General features: G+C 35.6%; 3 protein-coding genes across 6 annotated transcripts; 2 read left to right on the forward strand and 1 right to left on the reverse strand.

Annotated features, from left to right (window-relative positions):
- Positions 1 to 36: 36 nt before the first annotated feature.
- On the reverse strand, positions 37 to 4,555 carry oxa1l (OXA1L mitochondrial inner membrane protein). Its single transcript, XM_026266739.1, has 10 exons — positions 4,403 to 4,555; positions 3,737 to 3,871; positions 3,312 to 3,594; positions 2,823 to 2,966; positions 2,551 to 2,636; positions 2,289 to 2,453; positions 1,888 to 1,992; positions 1,611 to 1,773; positions 668 to 748; positions 37 to 273 (listed from the first exon to the last, which is right to left on the reverse strand). Exons 1-10 carry the CDS (start codon positions 4,511 to 4,513, stop codon positions 152 to 154), a joined length of 1,395 nt encoding a protein of 464 aa, XP_026122524.1. The 5' UTR covers positions 4,514 to 4,555; the 3' UTR covers positions 37 to 151.
- Positions 4,556 to 6,415: 1,860 nt separating this feature from the next.
- LOC113105593 (caspase-1-like) lies at positions 6,416 to 10,235 on the forward strand. Of its 2 annotated transcripts, none has more exons than XM_026266745.1 (11): positions 6,416 to 6,795; positions 7,006 to 7,080; positions 7,187 to 7,257; positions 7,347 to 7,502; positions 7,788 to 7,967; positions 8,061 to 8,132; positions 8,274 to 8,450; positions 8,532 to 8,775; positions 8,859 to 9,011; positions 9,442 to 9,551; positions 9,740 to 10,235. In XM_026266745.1, the coding sequence occupies exons 1-11, from the start codon at positions 6,720 to 6,722 to the stop codon at positions 9,833 to 9,835; spliced, it is 1,410 nt and encodes a 469-aa protein (XP_026122530.1). In that variant the 5' UTR covers positions 6,416 to 6,719; the 3' UTR covers positions 9,836 to 10,235. The 2 variants fall into 2 exon arrangements, with proteins under 2 accessions (XP_026122530.1, XP_026122531.1); XM_026266746.1 differs by having other exon boundaries at positions 8,910 to 9,011.
- A 790-nt stretch (positions 10,236 to 11,025) lies between these two features.
- On the forward strand, positions 11,026 to 18,678 carry LOC113105594 (E3 ubiquitin-protein ligase TRIM39). 3 transcript variants are annotated; one of them, XM_026266748.1, is made up of 9 exons: positions 11,026 to 11,151; positions 11,827 to 12,290; positions 16,119 to 16,210; positions 16,296 to 16,391; positions 16,545 to 16,760; positions 16,843 to 16,981; positions 17,069 to 17,104; positions 17,351 to 17,415; positions 17,489 to 17,696. In XM_026266748.1, the coding sequence occupies exons 2-9, from the start codon at positions 11,837 to 11,839 to the stop codon at positions 17,555 to 17,557; spliced, it is 1,167 nt and encodes a 388-aa protein (XP_026122533.1). In that variant the 5' UTR covers positions 11,026 to 11,151; positions 11,827 to 11,836; the 3' UTR covers positions 17,558 to 17,696. The 3 variants fall into 3 exon arrangements, with proteins under 3 accessions (XP_026122533.1, XP_026122532.1, XP_026122534.1); XM_026266747.1 differs by having other exon boundaries at positions 17,351 to 18,678; XM_026266749.1 differs by lacking the exons at positions 11,026 to 11,151; positions 11,827 to 12,290 and adding an exon at positions 12,302 to 12,501 and having other exon boundaries at positions 16,110 to 16,210; positions 17,351 to 18,678.
- Positions 18,679 to 19,690: the final 1,012 nt, after the last annotated feature.

Below are 19,690 nucleotides of genomic sequence, written 5' to 3' on the forward strand. Positions count from 1 at the left end.
CAGTTGTGTGCATGTAAATGAATGGAGAGAGCGGTAAGGCAATAAGATTGCTCTTTAATGGCAAATTTTTCCATTAAACACTTATTTAGTCTTAATTTTACGTCCTTCTCAATACATATGTACAAAGCCTTCACAATCCTCCATCGAGGTGTTAACCAATCGTATCTTCCCACGGCCTCTTCTTGTCTTGCTTCGAATTACTTGATTTTCCTGTTGACATTGATGCTGCTGACTGCTGAAGGGGGTTATGGGTAAAAGTCTGCCTCAGAGGACCTTTAAAAAAAGGGGCAGGGATAAATGGAAATTTAGAACAGCAAAAAATACAACTAAACATTAAATATAGCTTCACAACTGTGCACCATTTATAGTATGCAAACAGAGATGCAAGTACTTTCAACAAGATACATTTAAATTTTCATTCTGTAACAAATAGTATTATAATTTCAGAGGTTTGGAGTCGGTAAGATTTTTTTTAAATTTGAATTTTAAATTTAAAAATTTAAATTTAAATTTATGCATTTAGCAGACGCTTTTATCCAAAGTGACTTCATGTGTTCCCAGGGAATCGAACCCCCAACCTTACAGATGCAAATGCTCTACCAATTGAGCTACAGGAACACTTTTTTTTTTGGTATTTTGAGCACTAGTGCAGGCAGAAGACCCTCACCTTTGGCTGCCATATCCAGGTGTCCTTTAATTTTCCTTTCCCTCTCCTCCAGCTGCTGAGCCAACTGAGCATTCGACCATCCTGAGGCGAACAGATACAGAAACATTATACAGAGAGTATAAGACGGGCAAAATGCTAAGACAAATAGAAGTGGTTCAGATACAGAACGGCGTTGTTATAGTTAGCTTCCACTATTAAACGTCATTTTCAGTAATTGAAATAAAGCTGAAAATCTATAAATACTATACGAAAAACTCAAAAATGAAAATTACCTTGGCGACTATCTGAAATAATTTTGAACCGAAATACTCAAATTACTAAAACTGAAATAAAAAAGCTATACGTAAATATTAAGAAAATGGGTAGCACTTTATTTTACAGTCCTGTTCCTCATGTACATACTATGTACTTATTATACTAATTACAATAACTATGTAATAACTAAGTACTAACCCTGAACCTACCCCTAAACTTAACCCTACCCCATGTAGTTATCTTGTGTTACCAGAACTTTCTTAGATAAATACACTGTAGGTACACTATAAGGACATGGAAGTACACGTACTGTAAAATAAAGTGCAACTAGAAAAAGCAATAAAAGCACATAAAATTACTAAAACTTGAACTAAAATTACGGTTTCACTTTATTTTACAGTACAAGTCCTTACATGTACTTACAGTGTATTTATCTAAGAAAGTTCTGGTAATACATGGTAACTACATGGGGTATGGTTAGATTTAGGGGGAGGTTCAGGGTTAGTACCTAGTATGTATAATACGTACATAGTATGTACATGAGGAACAGGACTTTAAAATAAAGTGCTACCAAAATCTCAGTATAGACATAAAACCTGGTTCAAAATTATAAATGTTATGTTAGTAGAGTATATAAATAACACTAAAGTAACACTGATACAGAAGATGAAGCAGAAAAAGCTTTTACCTTTCTTGATGCTTTTTATGAAACCATCATTGGGAGGAAGCACTGAAGGTGGATGTGTGATGCGCTCCGGGATGCGTAACTTCTGTCTCACGACCGGGTGTCTCAGCAGGGCCACCTGACCCAGTGAGAAGAGGTTAGAGGTCATCCAGTAGGTGAACACCGCCTGTAAAACACACAGATCAAATGACACTGTGAAAATCATTACAGCATGACAAGAGAAGACGGATCAGATCCCACAACAAATACACTTGAGAAGGGAGGAGTGTGAGAGACTAACCGTGGGGAAGTTAATGGTCATAGGGAGGATCACAAAGGGCATGATCCTGAACACAGTCTTCATGGCCTTCAGATTGGGGTTGTCTACACCAGATTCGGCTCCCAGCTGTTGAAAAACAATTTAAAATATGGTTGCAATACATCATAAATGTGTCTTTTAAAAAAAAAAAAACACCAATATTAGTAACTACAGTTTTAGTTTCTGAAGCCATACAATAACTTTGTGTGAGATACTGACCAAAATCAAAATTTACAATGCATAAATGTTGTCACAATATGCTTTCACTGTTTTAAATATTTGCTCCATTAGAGAAAGTAATTCAAATGGTTTTTGGAATGACATGAGTGTCAGTAAATTGTCAAGTATGAACAATTTTCATTAACTACTCCTTGAACAATTACCTCTAAGATGGCAAACATTGTGCCAGTCACAGCAATGGGGAGAATGTAAAATGGATCAGCGGCGGTTAGGTCTGGGAACCACCAGAGGCCGCCTGTCTGCAAACTTGGCACGGGGAGATACGCCATCTTCCGCAGGGCAATGAAGAAAGAGATGAAGATTGGAGCCTGAAGAGTAAACGGGATGAAAAGAGATGTAGGATTACTAAGCAGCTGCTGACTAACAGAATTTTTCACAATTATAAAAGCATTTAAAGCCACTGACCTGCACCATGGGAACTAGAAACCCACGCAAAGGGTTCACGTCATGTTTCTTCTGAAACATCATCAAGTCAGTGTATGCTTTTGAAACTGGAGAAAATTCACATTTTTGAAAAGAATTAAAAACAACACTAGAATGGGGACTATACGTTAAAGAACACCAAAAGATAGAAAGCAATATCAACTTGTAAGATACAATCATTTATACACTCTGACAATATAATAAAGGCAGAAAAAGAGAAAGAAAACGGCGTACGCAGAAGATGAGACACTTACAATCAAATTTGTTGCCACTCTGTTTGGCTTCGTTCATGCGGTTGGTGAGCTTGGTCATTTCTGGCATGACGTTGTTCAGTTTGGCTGCTTCCCTCTGTCCCTTTACAATGACTGGGAACACAACACACCGAGCTAAAATGGTGCCTGAGGGAAACAGACAGAAAGTTAAGCTCAATTCAAATAAAACAATAAGTTACACACACATTGAAAGAGTGAATAAGAATTCCACATAAATGTTTTTTTTTTTTTTTAAATAGGACACCAGGTGGATGTTCAATAAGTACAATTATTCTACAGAGAACCAGACAAATAAAATGGAAATATTAGATGCACAGATTTATTGTTTATAAGTTTGTTTTTTTTCATCTCTGAGGATTAAGTGGTTTGTATTTCTTTAAAACAAAAGATGTAACAAGACGAAAGGCTGTTGAATGGATTTAAAAACATATTTTCATCAATAAATCACACTCATTATAAACACATTTCTACCTGCAATAATGGCCCCCCACCAGGGAAGCCCAATGCTAACATGCATGAACTCCAGCAGATTCTGGATCAGGCCCACAGGAGTGTGGCCGCCCAGGCCGAGCTCTGATAGGCTGACTTCAGCTCCAGCCTCCTGCAGAACATCCAATGCGGTGAGAGGAGCCTCTGTCATCTGCTCTGTGATTGGTGGCGTGACTGCAGGGGCGGGGTCAGCAGAAGGACTTGGAATGGAGACTGGAACAGATACTGCAGGTCCAACTGCAGGTGAAATGCTCTGCACTGTCGTCTGTAAAATATGCAAAATAATTCTTAATCTAACACAGAAGTCAGTCCACATTAGGATCTTCGGAGACCTGTTTTCATTTAAGAGTACATAAAGTAACATAAATGCTCTGCTACTGTAATAAAACTCTATTTAAGGAACCTACCTGTGAGCTGCTGTGTCTGACTGCCACAGCACTGACCAGCAAGAACTTGCCATGATTGGGACAGCCAAGAAGTGCCCTAACTAGTGGACCTCTACTTCCTCTGCAGGTGTGAAGCTGTGATCTCGGTACAAACCACTGCAACAATTCAGAGGAAAAAGTATGAATGCACCATCAAACACAGGCCTTTTAAAAATACAATAAACTACGAACAATAGGATGTTTGGAATATTTACATTTATGATTAATATTATTATACATTCCTAATTATAGTACTTTACACATATATACACACAGTCAGTCACACACACACACACACACACACACACACACAAATAAACAAACATACATACATACATACATACATACATATACATTTATATACACATACATATTTATGTATGTGCATGTATCTGTATATGTGTATATGTATAAATATATATAAATTAAACAAATAAACAATCATATAAAATTAATGTTAAGAATAAGCCTAATGTTACTTAACATTGAAGTAAAGTGTTTTGAAGATAAAGTTAAGAGACGTGAACACCGGTTTAATCGGCACAACCTCAGCTATGCTATTAGCTTCTGTCAAAGTCATGTCATGTGGAGTACTCCGTTTCCGCGTATTTTGGGCAGCAAATTAAAACAGATCAACATGATTCTCACCTTATTCCTTGTCGTAACAAAAGGAAGAGTGGAAATGCTCGCTGTGCCTGTTTGTCGAAAAATACATGTTGTAAGACATTCCGTGACAGCTCTGCCCCTGAGCGCAGCCATCTTGGATTGAACAAACACATTGTACGGCAAGCGCAAAGGGACAACTGCTCTTCATCTTCTTTTTTTGGTGTTTACTGGCGGTTGGCAACCTAACTGACTGGTGCATTACCGCCACCGACTGGAATACATTTATGGATCGGGATTGTGCTTTTATGACAAAAATAAACCATAAAAACCAATCAAAACAAATAAACAAACTAGAAATAAATAATAATAATAATAATAATAAATACTATATTCTCGATTAAACTAAATAGTTTTCTTCTTCTTTAGATTTGATTGGTGGCTGACAACCAGTTTTAAAGATGCATTATCGCCACACACCAGACGAGTGTAGTGTGGAGCTGTATATGACAAACAAGGGAACTTTTCCATCAATCCTGTTATTTTTTTAGGTAAATAGATGTTTGATCACATTCCTTCTAAAAGCGTCTGAACATTACATTTACAATGTTAATCTTAGTTAACCATCTTAGTCCTTTTATTCAAAGAAACTTTTCTGCTGCTTTAACTGTAATCTTTATTTTTTTCTGTCTTCTTGAATGTTTGAGCTGAGCAATTTATAAATAGCTCAAACTCAATTCTTCCCACATTTAATATGTGGTAAACTTGTTTACTACATCCATTACATGAACTTGTGTGACCTGCTGAGCTTTTCCTGTATACAAGCCCTGTTTGCCTCTTTCTTGCAATTTCTTGGTTGCATCAGATTAAGAAATCTCTTGCGCATGTTTATTTTTCTGAATCTCTGCAGCTCTTTTGCGGACTTCACGCCCTCGAAAAGCAGAACTATTCTCCGCTTCACAATTGCAGCATTTAATTTTAATCCCTCTTTCACAATTTCCATTTTCATGATCACCAGCACATCTTCCACATCTTTGCCTGCCCTTGCACATTGCCTCTATCAGTGTTGCCAAATTGGGGATTTTGTCACCAAGTTTAGCTACTTTCTCATTGTAGCTTTCTTTCTTTTTTTTGCGACAAGGTGCTATTTTAGCTATATTTAAATAAAAGTTTTTGTTTTTTTTTGTAGGCCTGTGACCCCTCACGTTTGCTTTAAATCATGCCAATGAGTTTTCGCAGAGTATGCCACGCCTGCAGTTTGATGCACACCACAACTTCATTTGATTACATAAGGGCACCAAATTCTCAATGCATGAACATCTTGTTTTAACCATGGACACAAATGTTATACCACAAATCATGCACAGTCATATCAACCAGATACTGAGAGACACAGTGCATCATTGTGTCGTGTGCTGGGATGCAGTATTTTGAACTTACTTTGTAGTTATAGAGTGTGTTGACTGAAATAAGATTGTACGAATAAAGTTTTTGTTTTTGGAGAATCATAATATCTCTTATTGTTGTATTTGAGTAGGACAGGGATGCACTTTGGTGACACATAAAACAAATTCCCAACATGTCTTTTTCAAATATATATATATATATATTCTTTTATCTTTTCCAAATTTCCTGTTTTTTTCACTTTACTTTGTTTTCATATTTGGCAACTTTTAGTGAAAAATTGAGACTTTTGAGGATGGTTCTAGAGATTTTCCAAGGGGTTTATCAACACTGCCGCAATATGTCAAGATTTTTGACATTTAAAGCATCTTAGTGGCGGAGGAATATAAGGTCTTACCTCATAACTCATATATCTTCGAATTTCCTTAATCTGCTCCATTAGGATCCCAGTAATCACTCCTTGTATTATGTTCTTTTCAAAAATTGTTCCCTGTACCTTTTTCCCTTCAATTTTATTTATTTTGTCAGCTTTTTGTTGTTTTTTTCCATTTTTGCAAAATATCATTAATGATCATTAATTACTTTGCACTTTTGACATCCCCTACCAGTTTACTGCTTTAGTTAACTAAATTGACCAAATGAAGCACCATCTTGATCCAGCTTCCAGAATAACTTTTATTCTTCGATACTATCTCTATCTTCAGCTCAACTTTGCTAAATATCTGTACATTCCGACATAGACATTCACAGTCTGGCCCCACCCAAAGCACCTTCAAAGGGACAGCACGCTTTGGTGCGTCCGCCTTCAGATAAAACCAAGACACTTACACTGAAGATGTGCTTGATAAGTCTGTGTGTGCTGACTGGCTGAGGACATCATTTGGGTATTTGAGGGATTCTCGACTGTAGTTTAGTAACGTTATAGAAAAATAGATATAACTTAATTAGAATTGCAAAAATGACGGAAGATCATGACTGGGACGAAGATTTGGAAGAAGCAGACGCCGCGATAGCAAGAGTCTTCCAGCACTTGAGTATTGACTTTTATCTCTTTTTTTTCATTTAAATATTTATTGATGTGTTAGAGATAATGGTAAAAAATAACATTATTTTGGGAAATGAAAAACAACGATAGCAAAACCGAAAGTGAAATTGGCCACGACTAATTTTGAAAGTGAAGTTGACCAAAAAAAAAATAAAAATAAATAATAATAATAATTTGTATTATTGCTTTTAAAATCCAGATGTCCACAAACAGCATACTGATGAATCAGGTCGTAATTCTGAAGTACGGCCATCAAATGAAAGAGTGGACTTCGGTGAGTTGACCAGCCATCGATCAAATTAATCAGCATTTTAATCGGAATTAAATTTCAGCATTTGGTCTGTGTGTGTACTTAAAGTATTTTGTTGTTGTTGTATTAGTTGCATTGCCCTGTGGTCATCGAATGCCGACAGACTATGTTGTTGCTTGGTTCAAGTATTATCTTAAACAGGTTAGTGTATATTATTTAAACTGTACACATATTGACTGAGTTTAATGTCTATGCTACAATTTTATCTTCAACTGGTTCTTGTCTTTCAGAAAAAGACTGCGTTTTCTTGTCCTCGCAAATCCTGCAGTGTGAATCTCTCTTATCAGGACATCTGTCAGCTGATCCCACTGACAGACAAACAAAGGGAATTCCTTGAGGAGAATCTCGCTCTACTTGTTGCTAGAAGACTGTTTGACTTTAAAGCCGTAAGAGATATCATTTTGTTTGCTGTTTGCATGCATGGCCTCTTACACAACAAGTCATCTTTATTTATATAGCACTTTTAACAATACAGACGGTGTCAAAACAGCTTTACAGTATTAAATAGGTAACTAGTGTGTAATAATGCAAAAGGACAACAGTAAACCATCAATTTTCAATTAAAGTGAGTTCATTCATTGATGTCATCATCCAGCTCATATAGCATCAATAGTATCTGTTCAATAAAGTGCATAAAGTATCCAAAACACATCTGCTTGTCAATGCTGCAGTGTCCTGGATGTCAGTCTAACGTGGAAAGACGAGATCGAGGTAACCTGTGTGTAAACTGCACTATCTGCACGGCCAACCTGAAACGAAATTACTACTTCTGCTGGAACTGCCGCAGGGAATGGAAGGGGCCGACCAATAATGCTGTGCGGTGTGAAAATAATAACTGTGGACAGAGAGTGGTAAATAAAATCTAACTGAATTGACCAAATAAATGTTTTATCAAACATATCACCTTTTCTGACAACATATTACGATTTGTTGCATCCGAACAGAGAACTTCAGATCCACTTACACCATGCACGCCTGAGTTTAAAAAGAAAATGCTTCAAGAAATGGGAGATGATGTAAGTTATCATTAAAACAGATATCTTGGTAATGGATGAGAGAAAGTACTATGTCTATGTGTTTGTTGTATATTTTTTTTTATTGTGTCTTAAAATATTATGTGCAAATAAATAATAATACAATTCTTCTTCTCTGTCTAGATATACCCAGTAAAAGACAAATCCACGGACAGGAAACGTTTGGCACTGCTTATCAACAATGTCGAATTTAGAAACTTAAATGACAGGGCTGGGGCAGACAAGGATGAGGTGAATATGGAGGTGCTGCTTAAAGCTCTGGGTTACACTGTGATCACACTCAGAGACCTCAGTGCACAGGTGAATTTCACTGTATTTAAACCATATAAGCCCACTTTTTTTTTTCTTTTTGATATTTGATATTGATGCTCTGATGTTCAGGGTATGCATGCTGCCTTGCGAGACTTCGCCCAACGAGAGGAACACGCTAAATCGGACAGCTGCTTTGTGGTGTTGATGTCCCATGGAGACGCCCGTGGAATCTGTGGGGTTTTTGACTCTTTCGATAATGAAGATGAAGAGGACGTTCTTCAAGCAGATGAAATTTTTAATAGCTTGAACACTCCGAACTGTGCTGGATTGCTGGACAAGCCAAAAATCATCCTCATCCAGGCGTGTAGGGGTGGTGAGTTACAAAATACTATTTTAGGGGGGAAAAAGTGGTGTTAAGCTCGACTCTTTAAAATGTTGTCATATTTGATTTGTCAGAGCCTCATCCATTTCAAGCACCAATCTTTGCCAAATGCCCTCATATTATAGATGAAGAAGGCAGTGTGTATGTCCAGGACGCTGTGCCGACACGCAAAAGAGCAAAAGAGCACCGTGAAAAAGACTTCTGCTGCCTGAGATCCTGTACTCCAGGTGGATATTTCTGAACATTATTCTGCTCCATTTACTATAATATTAGATGAAACACACTAAAGCTGATTAAAATTCTGTGATCATTTAAATCATTTACATGTTCATCCACAAGTTCCAAATCAATTTGAGTTTCATTCCTTCGCCAAATTTGAAGAATGTGACCGAACAGTTACTGTTTCCCATAAACTTCCATAGTATGGGGGTGGGGGCGGGGGGTACTTTTAAAGTCAAAGGGAAACAGTGGTCACATTTTCCAAAATATTTTCTTTGGTGTTCAGCAGCAGAAAGAAATGATGATAGGATCTTCATTTTTGGGTAAAGTGTCACTTTAATGCTGGATATACTGTGTTAGAATTGTATTTTATTTAATTTGCATCTAAGCAATGATGTTCGGTCAAACCATCTAAGTCATCATTTGTATTCTCTACAGATACTGTGTCCTACAGAAACCAAGAGAGAGGCTCACATTTCATCCAAAACATTGTGGAAATATTTAATCAGGATGCCCACCAGGACGACATCGAGGAGCTCTTCAGAAAGGCAAAGTCACGTTGTTTAGCAACACAGACATCAGTGCTGATATGGTTGATTGAATAGTTGATGTTTACTTCCTTGTTATTTAGTATTGTTATCAGTAGTATTGCATATCAGTTACAATAACTAGCCAAATACCATATTTAGGTTATGTGTAGTCTATGTTGTAATATTTATTTGTTATTTTTAAACAGGTCATTAAGAAGTTTAAGATGTTGCATCCTTGTCAGATGCCATGCAAGGAAAGAGCAACATTATCTAAGAGATTCTACCTCTTCCCTGGCTTGTAGGACACAGGAACCACAACTTCTGACTTCATTGACATGAGTTATGCGCCTCTTTATTGTCATCTCAGGAATTCATGTTTGCAGAAAACAATGATTTTGCACGTTCATATAATCCTTGATTGAAAGTAAACAGATTTAGCTTGTCATCCAGCTTGAAACTTGACTTATAAAAATAATATTTTACAAATAAAGTTAAAAACAGTTGATGAAAAGATGGGCAAACTAATGAGCTAGTTCTGTTATACTTAAGTAATGTTCTCCATGTTAAACTATACTATTTTCCTACAATTTATTTGAAAAGAAAAAAGAGGATTCCCATATTGAAATATGAGCATCAAATCAAGAAAATAAATGTGGATGTACTTTACTGTGAACATGATGTTTTAAATCTTTATTCATTTTATTTACTGATTCGTTCAGTTTGTTTAGATTATAAATACATTCTGAACCGTTCACATGCCATTACATGATTTAGTGTTGACCTGTTAGTTTGCTAGATCTGATGGATTAGATATCATTTCTTGTAACCACTCAGCTGTAAAGGTTTGATTTCCTGTAATGTGAAACTGAAACCAGCAACAACTGTGATCCCTGAAAAACGTGTGTTGCAGTAAAGCCTGGAGGTGTGTGTTATATGTCTTTGAAATCACACAGATGGAATGAGGCTTTGATGCAGTATGCTACAATTTAATAAAAAATCTCAAATATACCATGCACCTGAATAAGAGTTGGTCTAAACTCACTAAACAGTTGCTGGTATTATGGTATTTTGTAAAACAGCCATGTTTTTAGTTTAATTTCGTTATTTATTTATTTCTTTTTTCATTCATTTTTGTTTAAACGGACAGTAATTCTCAATGTTGTAGCCTACGTTATATTCCATGTGCAGGTGTTTCCGTTTTAATACATTTTTCCTGTGAGTTCATGAAATACAGAGTGTAGCTAATAAAAGCTGGTTTTGGAAATCTCTTTTCTTCTTCTGCTTTGGTGAAATCATGGATGTGAAATCCGAAGCTATGTTATGTTGTGAGAAATGGGCTTACTACAGGGTTGAGTTATTAAATTAATTAGATCTAAAACATTTGAAACATATCAGGTCTAAAACATATGAGAAATAATACGCTTTGAGGCTTCAAATGCAAATACATGCAAATTACAGCAGTTTCATTGGTTGCTCTCGCCAAGAAGTCTTTCCTAGTTTCCTATCTCGATCGTCCCAAGTTTCCAGTTTTGTTTTGATTGAATGTGATTCAGCTCTCGATATCTTCTTTCTCTCTTTCTTTGGTTGACGATTAAGCGACTGAATCCATCACTGAAGGGTAAGAACATAGTACATTTGATTAGACTTAATTTGATAAGACGTGGATACGATTAAAAAAATTGATGCACTGAATTGTAAAGACAGTTTAGCAATGGTTTTACGAACGAATTGTTGTCTTGAGTATTTGAAACTTTATGCTTTTTAATTGTGGTAAATAGAAAAGCGATATATATATATATATATATATATATATATATGTTACATAGGTTTTGATTCTTGATTTGTGTATATGCTATAAACCTGAAAATCAGTGTTGACTAAGCCAGGATGGCTATAGACCCTAAGGCAAAACTAATATGCTACACACCCAAACTTGTCATGACAAGAGGTATATGGCTTTCTGATGCTTTCAACTTCATCAGACACATTTTTAACATTATTAATTGCAATAAATAAACAACTACTTGTCTAAAACAATCCAAAACATTTACCAGTGTGACATCGTTTTGTTTAATTTAGGGAAAAAACTAAAATGCCAGATGTGCTTGTTAGATTTTTTGCATGAATAACAACAGCATTATAGGATGACATTTTAAATAATGTAATTTACTTTTATCATTTGAAAATATGGAGCTATTGAAAAGTTTGATTGAAAAGTGTTTTCCCCCTCCTATTTCTATTTGTCTGCTAAATCCATTTGCTATAACTGAAGTTTTTTTGTTTATGATTCTAGCTGTAAAATCATGGCTTCCTTCAGCAGTGTGTCAAAAAATAGCTTCACGTGTTCCATATGTCTGGACGTGTTCACTGACCCTGTAACCACTTCCTGTGGCCACAACTACTGCATGGTCTGCATCAGGAGCCACAGAGACCACAGTCCATGCCCAAGGTGTCCACTGTGTGGGAGGGAATTGGACTCAAAACAAGATCTTAACATAAACAGAACCATTAAAGAAATTGCAGAGGACATCAAAAGGAAACGTGTCCGGGGGGAGCCTGAAGTGTCCTGTGACAGTTGCCCACAGAAAAAAATGCGGTCTGCTATTAAGTCATGCTTACACTGTGGAACATCTTTCTGCGAGTCTCACTTGGAGCCCCATAAAACTGCAGAAAAACTCAGGAAGCACAAACTAATTAACCCTGTGAAAAATCTTGAGGAACATATTTGCAAGAATCATGAAAGACCTCTGGATCTTTACTGTGAACGATCACTTAACACGGAAGAACGGGGAAATAGCACGCAAAGCCAGGATCCTGAGAAAGCAAGATAAAGTCCAGAGCACTTGGGTGAGGAACTGCAAGATTTTCATTAAGCTAAATGGGCCACCGGAGGAAGCAAAGGTGTTGGTTGTCAGAAGCGTGGAGGAGCTAGCCAAATATGACTGAAAACGGGGGTGACATCTCAGAGGTAACATCAAAACACTCTTCATGTATACAATAACATCCGATCAGATCAACCCACAAGAGGTCACTGAACACAGTGATTATGTCCCAGAGAATAACATAGATCCTGACACTATGTTTTTGTCAGATACTAACATTGACTGCCGCTACTATTCTGATAATGATTTCAATGCTGTTAACACCAAAGGGAAGCTATCATTAATTCATTTTAATAGCAGAAGCATGTACACAAATTTCAGCAGTATCAGAGAGTATTTGCAACAATTTATTAATCCCTTTAATATAGTAGCAATATCAGAAACATGGTTTAATGAAAGAAAAGGTATTGACAATTTTGAATTGGAAGGTTATACCTTAAATCATGTGAACAGGAAAAACAAAGCAGGTGGTGGGGTAGCTATATACGTAAGCAATAAACTAAAATTTAAAATGATTGAAAAAATGTCAGTATCAGTTGATAACTTACTTGAATGTGTAACAATTGAAATAATTTGTGAAAGGAAAAAAAATATTGTAATTAGTTGTATTTATCGATCACCGGGGTCTAGCATTGAATTATTTACAGAATGGATGGAGAGAACATTCTCTACCATGAATAAAATATTATTTATTTGTGGTGATTACAATATTGATCTGATGAATCATGACAACCATCATGCCACTGATGAATTTGTGAATGCTTTGTATAGTATGAGCCTCTTCCCATCTATCTCCAGACCCAGTAGAATTACCTCTCATAGTGCAACACTTATTGACAATATCTTTACAAATGCAATAGATCAAACCAAAGTAAGTGGACTCATGATATCTGACATAACTGATCACCTTCCAATATTTGTATTGTACAATGACAACTACGAAAAACACTATGAATCACAAAAAAATACATATAAAAGGGTACTAACTGAAAAGACTATTGTTGCTTTAAATTGTGAGTTAGCTAACCAGGATTGGACCAAAGTGCTTGAGGAGAATGATGTGAACAGGGCCTACAATACTTACCTGGAAATATTTTGTGCACTATATAATAAACACTGCCCTGTGCGTCAATATAGGAGGGAGAAACAAATACTAAAGTGTCCATGGTTAACACAAGGACTACTTAATGCATGTAAAAAGAAAAATAATTTATACAAACAATTTATGATTCAAAAAACAAAAGAATCTGAAGAACGGTATAAAGTATACAAGAATAAACTGATAACTATCGTACGAAATAGCAAGAAATTATACTATGAAAATAAATTAAATGAGAATAAAAGTAATATTAAAGGAATTTGGAATATACTGAACAAATTGTTAAGAGACAATCGTTCAATCAACACATACCCTGACTATTTTATAGATAATGACACTGAAAACTATAATATGAAAAACATTGTCAATAAGTTTAATGATTTCTTTATAAATGTTGGTCCTGAATTAGCGGCAAAAATCCCAGCAAGCAGTAATAACATAATGGTGGATTCAGCTATAGAAAGGAACCCTCAAACCATCTTCCTCTCTGAAGTGAGTGAGACTGAAATCATAACTATTGTGAATAAATGTAATAATAAATCCTCTATGGACTATTTGGATATAAATATGAGATTAATAAAAAGAATAATTGATAATATTGTGAAACCCTTAACACATATATGTAATGCCTCATTCCAAACTGGAACTTTCCCAGACAAAATGAAAATAGCAAAAGTGTTACCACTATTTAAAAATGGAAGTAAACATATATTTACAAATTATAGGCCTGTCTCTCTGCTGCCACAGTTCTCAAAAATATTGGAGAAAATGTTCTATAGCAGACTGGATACATTTATTGCGAAGCATGAGTTAATTAACGAGGGGCAATATGGATTTAGACCCAAAAGATCAACCACTATGGCTATTATTGATGCTGTGGAAGAAATCACCAGTGCTGTAGACAGCAAAAAACATGCTGTTGGAATCTTTATAGACCTAAGGAAAGCATTTGATACCATCAATCATTCTATCCTTGTACAAAAAGTAGAAAAATACGGTATTCGGGGAGTAGCTGGGAACTGGATTAAAAGCTATTTAGATGAGAGACAACAATTTGTTAAAATGGGGGACACTGAATCAAAATGTATGAGCATTGTTTGTGGGCTGCCTCAAGGGTCTATACTGGCTCCCTTGCTATTCAACTTATATATTAATGATATATTTAAAGTATCAGATTTATTAAAAATTGTATTATTTGCTGATGATACCAACTTATTTTATTCCAACGATAACTATAATAGACTTATAAAGGATGTTAATCAGGAATTAGCCAAATTTAAAACATGGCTGGATTTAAACAAATTGTCACTCAATCTAAGTAAAACAAAAATGATTATTTTTGGCAATTATAAGGAAACTCCGGAACTACTGATACGTATAAATGGTATTGAAATAGAAAAAGTAACAGAAATTAAATTCTTGGGAATCACAATAGACAACAAATTGAGCTGGAAATCACACATTGGACACATACAAAGGAAGATATCAAAAAATATTGCAATCATAAACAAAGCTAAGTACGTTTTAAATTACAAGGCGCTGTATATATTGTATTCCAGTCTGATTTTGTCATACTTAACGTATGGAATTGAGGTCTGGGGTAATAATTATAAGAGTTCCCTGCATTCCCTTGTAACTCTCCAAAAACGAGCAATCAGAGTTATTCATAAGGTAGGATACCAAGAACATACAAATATACTGTTTTTACAAAGTAATATGCTTAAATTCATGGACTTAGTCGTTTTTTATACTGCACAATTAATGTATAAAGCAAATTGGATCCTACTACCTGCAAATATTCAAAAACTATTCATAAAAAGAGATAGCTGTTACAATTTGAGAGGTTATGGTCATTTTAAAGTACCGGCTTTCAGAACGACGAAGAAAAGTATGTGTGTGTCTGTGTGTGGTGCCAGGCTCTGGAATAACCTGAGAGCCCAACTCAAGCAGTGCCCATTCATTTATCAATTTAAATCAAAGTATAAACAAGTTATACTGTCTAAGTACAGGACAGAAGAATGTCCTTAGGTGTAGAAATGGAATTAGCTGCAGAGCAATCTATTTATGTTGTATTTTTTTTGACTGACAAACTAAAAAGATAATATAAGTTAATCAAGATAATATAATTAAACTATTTATAATTATAAACAATTGTGGCCAGTAAATGTATTGAACTCATAACAAGTAAGGAACAAAAGATCAAATTAAAAGATTGGTGACTAGCGAGTTTTTTTTTGTGTGTGTTTTTTTTTGTACTTATTGAAGATTCTTCTTTTTGGAATTAGCAGAATGATTGTGAGTTAATATTGTTGATTGTACTGTCACTGGAATAGGACAACACTAATATGTGGCAACTGTCTTATCGATTATAGTAGATACCTACGGTTTAAATGTAAAAAAAGGGGGTAGGCGTCAATAAGCTTAAGCTTCTGCCTACTCCTTTTGAGCATCAGATCCACGGTTTTATTTATTTGTTTTAATGTACTTGATCATCTGCGCATGTATCCTTTTTGGTTTCGCCTGTTGTGTTGTGTTGATGATTGTTAGTTGTTACTATGTTGATTTTGTGGAATTCTGATGCCCAAATAAAAACAGATGATGATGACTGTAGAGATGATCAGACGGCCATCTGTCAGTTCTGCACCATGAGTGACCACAGGACTCATAATACTGTTCCTCTGGTGAAGGAGAGTTCGGTAATTATATCTAACTATGAAAATGAACAAAATGCAACTAAATGCATGCTGATGGTATATACTACATCCATTTCTTTCTCCTCAGAAATTGCTGATGAATAAAAAGACTGCGGTGCAGCAGAAAATTCAGGACAAGTTGCGGAAGATAAAAGAAATTAAACATTCTTTGAGGTTTAACAAAGTAAGTGGCATTGATTTGATTTATAGGATTTTATTTCTGATGAAATTATGCATTGCTTTTAAGCTTGTTTTTTCTTCCTCAAGATTATTTCGTTTTTGTAAGCGCTTGCTTTGACAAGGTTGTGATGATTTTCCATTTAAATCTTCTTAACAGCAAGCCAATGAGAAGGAGACTGAAGAGAACATCAAGTTTTTTAAGGACGTCTTTGACAGAAGCAATACGGAGTTACTTGAGCTCACAGAGAAACATCATAAAGAAACAGAAAGACGAGGAGAACAGATCATCAGAGAGCTAGATGAAGAGATCGTGGAGCTCAAGAAAAGACAAACGGAGCTGGAGAAGCTGTCGCATCCAATGGATTTTACACAAGTCAGTCTTTCTCAACAAACCATGGTTAGAAATTAAGCAAAATTCACACTTGGCTTAAGGGTCTTTTCCCCCTATGTTGTAGATTATTAGCCTCCTGCGCAACCCCAAATATACCAGCCGCTCAAAAACCATCAGCATTAGCGCTCTTGAACATGGAGGTATTCTGAGGAACACCATATCTAATCTTCAAAGCATCCTGGATGAGAAAATGAGAGAAACTGGTAAATATTCACCATGTAACCAATCATATTTACTCCATACACTCTTTAATCAGTCACAAACAGTTTTTTTTTTCATTCTTGTTGTAGTTGGCAGAGAGCTGCGGAGTATAAAACATTATGCAGGTATGGTAAATCTGACTGCTTAAAAAGTTACATTTAGCAACAGTTAAACTCTTAACGGCCGATTCATACTAAAAAAAGGTGACTATAGAGGTAACAATAACTATATTATCATCCACAACAATGGACAATAACTGTTTATTTGAAACATGTGCTGCTGTGATTATATTGGCGGCCTTTAACTTTACTAAAACTGAAATATTGACTTGGTCAAAAGTTATAAACATGAACCTTTATATAATTTTTCAGTGGATGTGACACTTGACCCTGACACGGCTCATCCTGAGCTCATGCTGTCTGACGATGGGAAAAAAGTCTGGAATACAGGCAAGTCAAAGAAGATTCCTGACACCCCAAAAAGGTTTGATTTTTGCTCATGTGTCTTAGGAAAGGAGGGCTTCTCCTCACAGAAATTTTACTATGAGGTTCAAGTCAGTGGGACGGAGTGGGATTTAGGTGTGGCAGAAGATTCCATTGAAAGAAAAGGGCAAATTGGGCTCACCCCAGAGAAAGGATATTGGACGATATGGCTGAGGAACAGGGATGAGTATGCAGCGAATGATTGCACCCCTGTCCCTCTCACCTTGAGACAGAAGCCAGTGAAAGTGGGAGTGTTTGTGGATTTTGAGGAGGGTTTGGTCTCTTTTTATGATGTTGAAGCCAGGTATCATATCTATTCTTTCACTGGGCAGTCTTTTCCTGGAAAGTTATATCCGTATTTCATGCCTGAAGAATGTGAGAATGGGCAGAACTCAAATCCTCTGATCATTACACCTGTTGACTCAGTCGAATAAACCATTTTTTTAAAAGAACTTGTCAAATGAATTGAATGAAGTCTTTGCAGTCTTAACCCTCTCAGACCTAAATGATGTTAAATGCTTTATTTGCTAATGCAAATAAATATGTGATTAAAGCATTAGATTCATTAAGTTCCATTTATGTTGTTTCTTTTACATTTTCAGAAATTGTTATGAAAGTTGTTTATATAGTTTGATTTTAATATCAGCATTCTTCAAGAACTTCATTTATCAATGTTAAATGTTTTTAAATCAATAATGTACAAAAAACATGCAGTGATTCACCACATTCCGAATGATTTCATCTTCCCTCATTATTCACAGTTTTTGTGTAATTTTTTGTCTGTAAGACTCAAGATGTTTGATCTTTTTAATGTTATATGGATTTTTGTCTTCTTCATCTTCTTCTAGTACAATGCTTTAATTCTCTTTTTGAAATTGCACTATACACTGATGTCATGCTGCTGAGTTTAAGCAGTTCTGGGGTGTAATTGTGACCAATAGTGATGTCAATGACATGGCACTTTTTCTGACAACTACAGACCACTTTACCAAGCTTGCTTTTTTTTATTAAATAAATGTGTCAATAGTTTGCTCAATTCTTTCATGCTTTCTCCCATTTGTGAAGATAATCGTCATATGTTTTATAGTTGCTGAATGTAGTCAATTTCTGAAGGAATGGAAAAGACCTTGTTGTTGATTGCTACATTTACTTATTGTTGTGAACCAGAAAATCACATTGGGGCCAGGGTCACATAATAATAATAATAAAAAAAGAAAGTTCAATGGACTCTTTGGTCACAGTCTCTGATCCACTTTCACAAGGAAGTAATTTCCACCAAGGATGATGTTGCCTACTGTACTTTTCCCAGATCTGGAAGGCCCTATTAGAAGGATCGTTAAAGGATGTGTTATATATATTACCTACAAGCTAATCAAACCAAAAAACAAATCTCCCTGTGTTACAGTACAGTCATCAAAACGGTACCATATTTAATTTTCATAAGATCTGATGATTGCATCCTTATATGGTGTAATTATCCTAAAGAGACAGACCAAGGTTTTTAATGTTTAGACTATTTTGTATTGATTTAAATAGCAATTAACCTTTGGTATGATGATTCATTATTGATCCCTCATTGGAGTTACTTGGAGGTAGACTGAGAGGTACATCCAGATGACATTCATTCTTGTTGTATCTCATCTGTTTGTAATCAAAGTCAAACCTCTTGAGATGCAGAGTGAGAAGAGGGATATCCATCTATTTCACTCCAATGCAAGAGTTGGGAAATTGCAAGGAAACCAATAATCTGTATGGGTGATGAATGTTTCTGTGTTTTGGTCACATTAATCATAGGACATCAAGTCAATACTAAAGTGATCAGCGAAAAGAAAAAAAATAAGTAGAATGTTCGTAAAGAACTGTATAGTATTAAGCAGTAATCACAATACTGAATTTATAAAAACATTTTATGGTTATTTCATTCATTTTAACTCCCCACCGCGCCTCTGAATTTGGGGGTCATGAATAGACATTGAAATACTGCATTTAAATAGCAGGTGGCACCTTGATTTTTCCAGCCCTTTATATTGGACTTAGTTCCTGAATAAAGAAGTAACACACTAAATTCTATTAAGTCCAGAGGGATAAAACAATAGCGAGTAGGCCATATTTTACAAAGAAAACTAATAGTGAATTGAATTATTGACTGTTTGAATATGCATCGAATAAGCCTATTTTGCATCCCAATTGACCTCAGAAGAAAGTTGCATTTTCTTCTGGTACATGGAA

This window comes from Carassius auratus, chromosome 7, assembly GCF_003368295.1.
Source record: "Carassius auratus strain Wakin chromosome 7, ASM336829v1, whole genome shotgun sequence".
NCBI classification, from domain to species: domain Eukaryota; kingdom Metazoa; phylum Chordata; class Actinopteri; order Cypriniformes; family Cyprinidae; genus Carassius; species Carassius auratus.

Coding starts and splice junctions, on each gene's coding strand:
- oxa1l (XM_026266739.1), bottom strand. CDS start 4,513: ATGGCTGCGCTCAGGGGCAGAGCTGTCACGGAATGTCTTACAACATGT. Junction 3,872..4,402: donor TTGTTACGACAAGGAATAAG/GTGAGAATCATG, acceptor GAATTGTTGCAG/TGGTTTGTACCGAGATCACA. Junction 2,967..3,311: donor GTGGGGGGCCATTATTGCAG/GTAGAAATGTGT, acceptor TGTTTCCCTCAG/GCACCATTTTAGCTCGGTGT.
- LOC113105593 (XM_026266745.1), top strand. CDS start 6,720: ATGACGGAAGATCATGACTGGGACGAAGATTTGGAAGAAGCAGACGCC. Junction 7,081..7,186: donor AAATGAAAGAGTGGACTTCG/GTGAGTTGACCA, acceptor TTGTTGTATTAG/TTGCATTGCCCTGTGGTCAT. Junction 7,968..8,060: donor ATAACTGTGGACAGAGAGTG/GTAAATAAAATC, acceptor GCATCCGAACAG/AGAACTTCAGATCCACTTAC.
- LOC113105594 (XM_026266747.1), top strand. CDS start 11,837: ATGGCTTCCTTCAGCAGTGTGTCAAAAAATAGCTTCACGTGTTCCATA. Junction 16,211..16,295: donor CTCTGGTGAAGGAGAGTTCG/GTAATTATATCT, acceptor CTTTCTCCTCAG/AAATTGCTGATGAATAAAAA. Junction 16,982..17,068: donor TGAGAAAATGAGAGAAACTG/GTAAATATTCAC, acceptor TTCTTGTTGTAG/TTGGCAGAGAGCTGCGGAGT.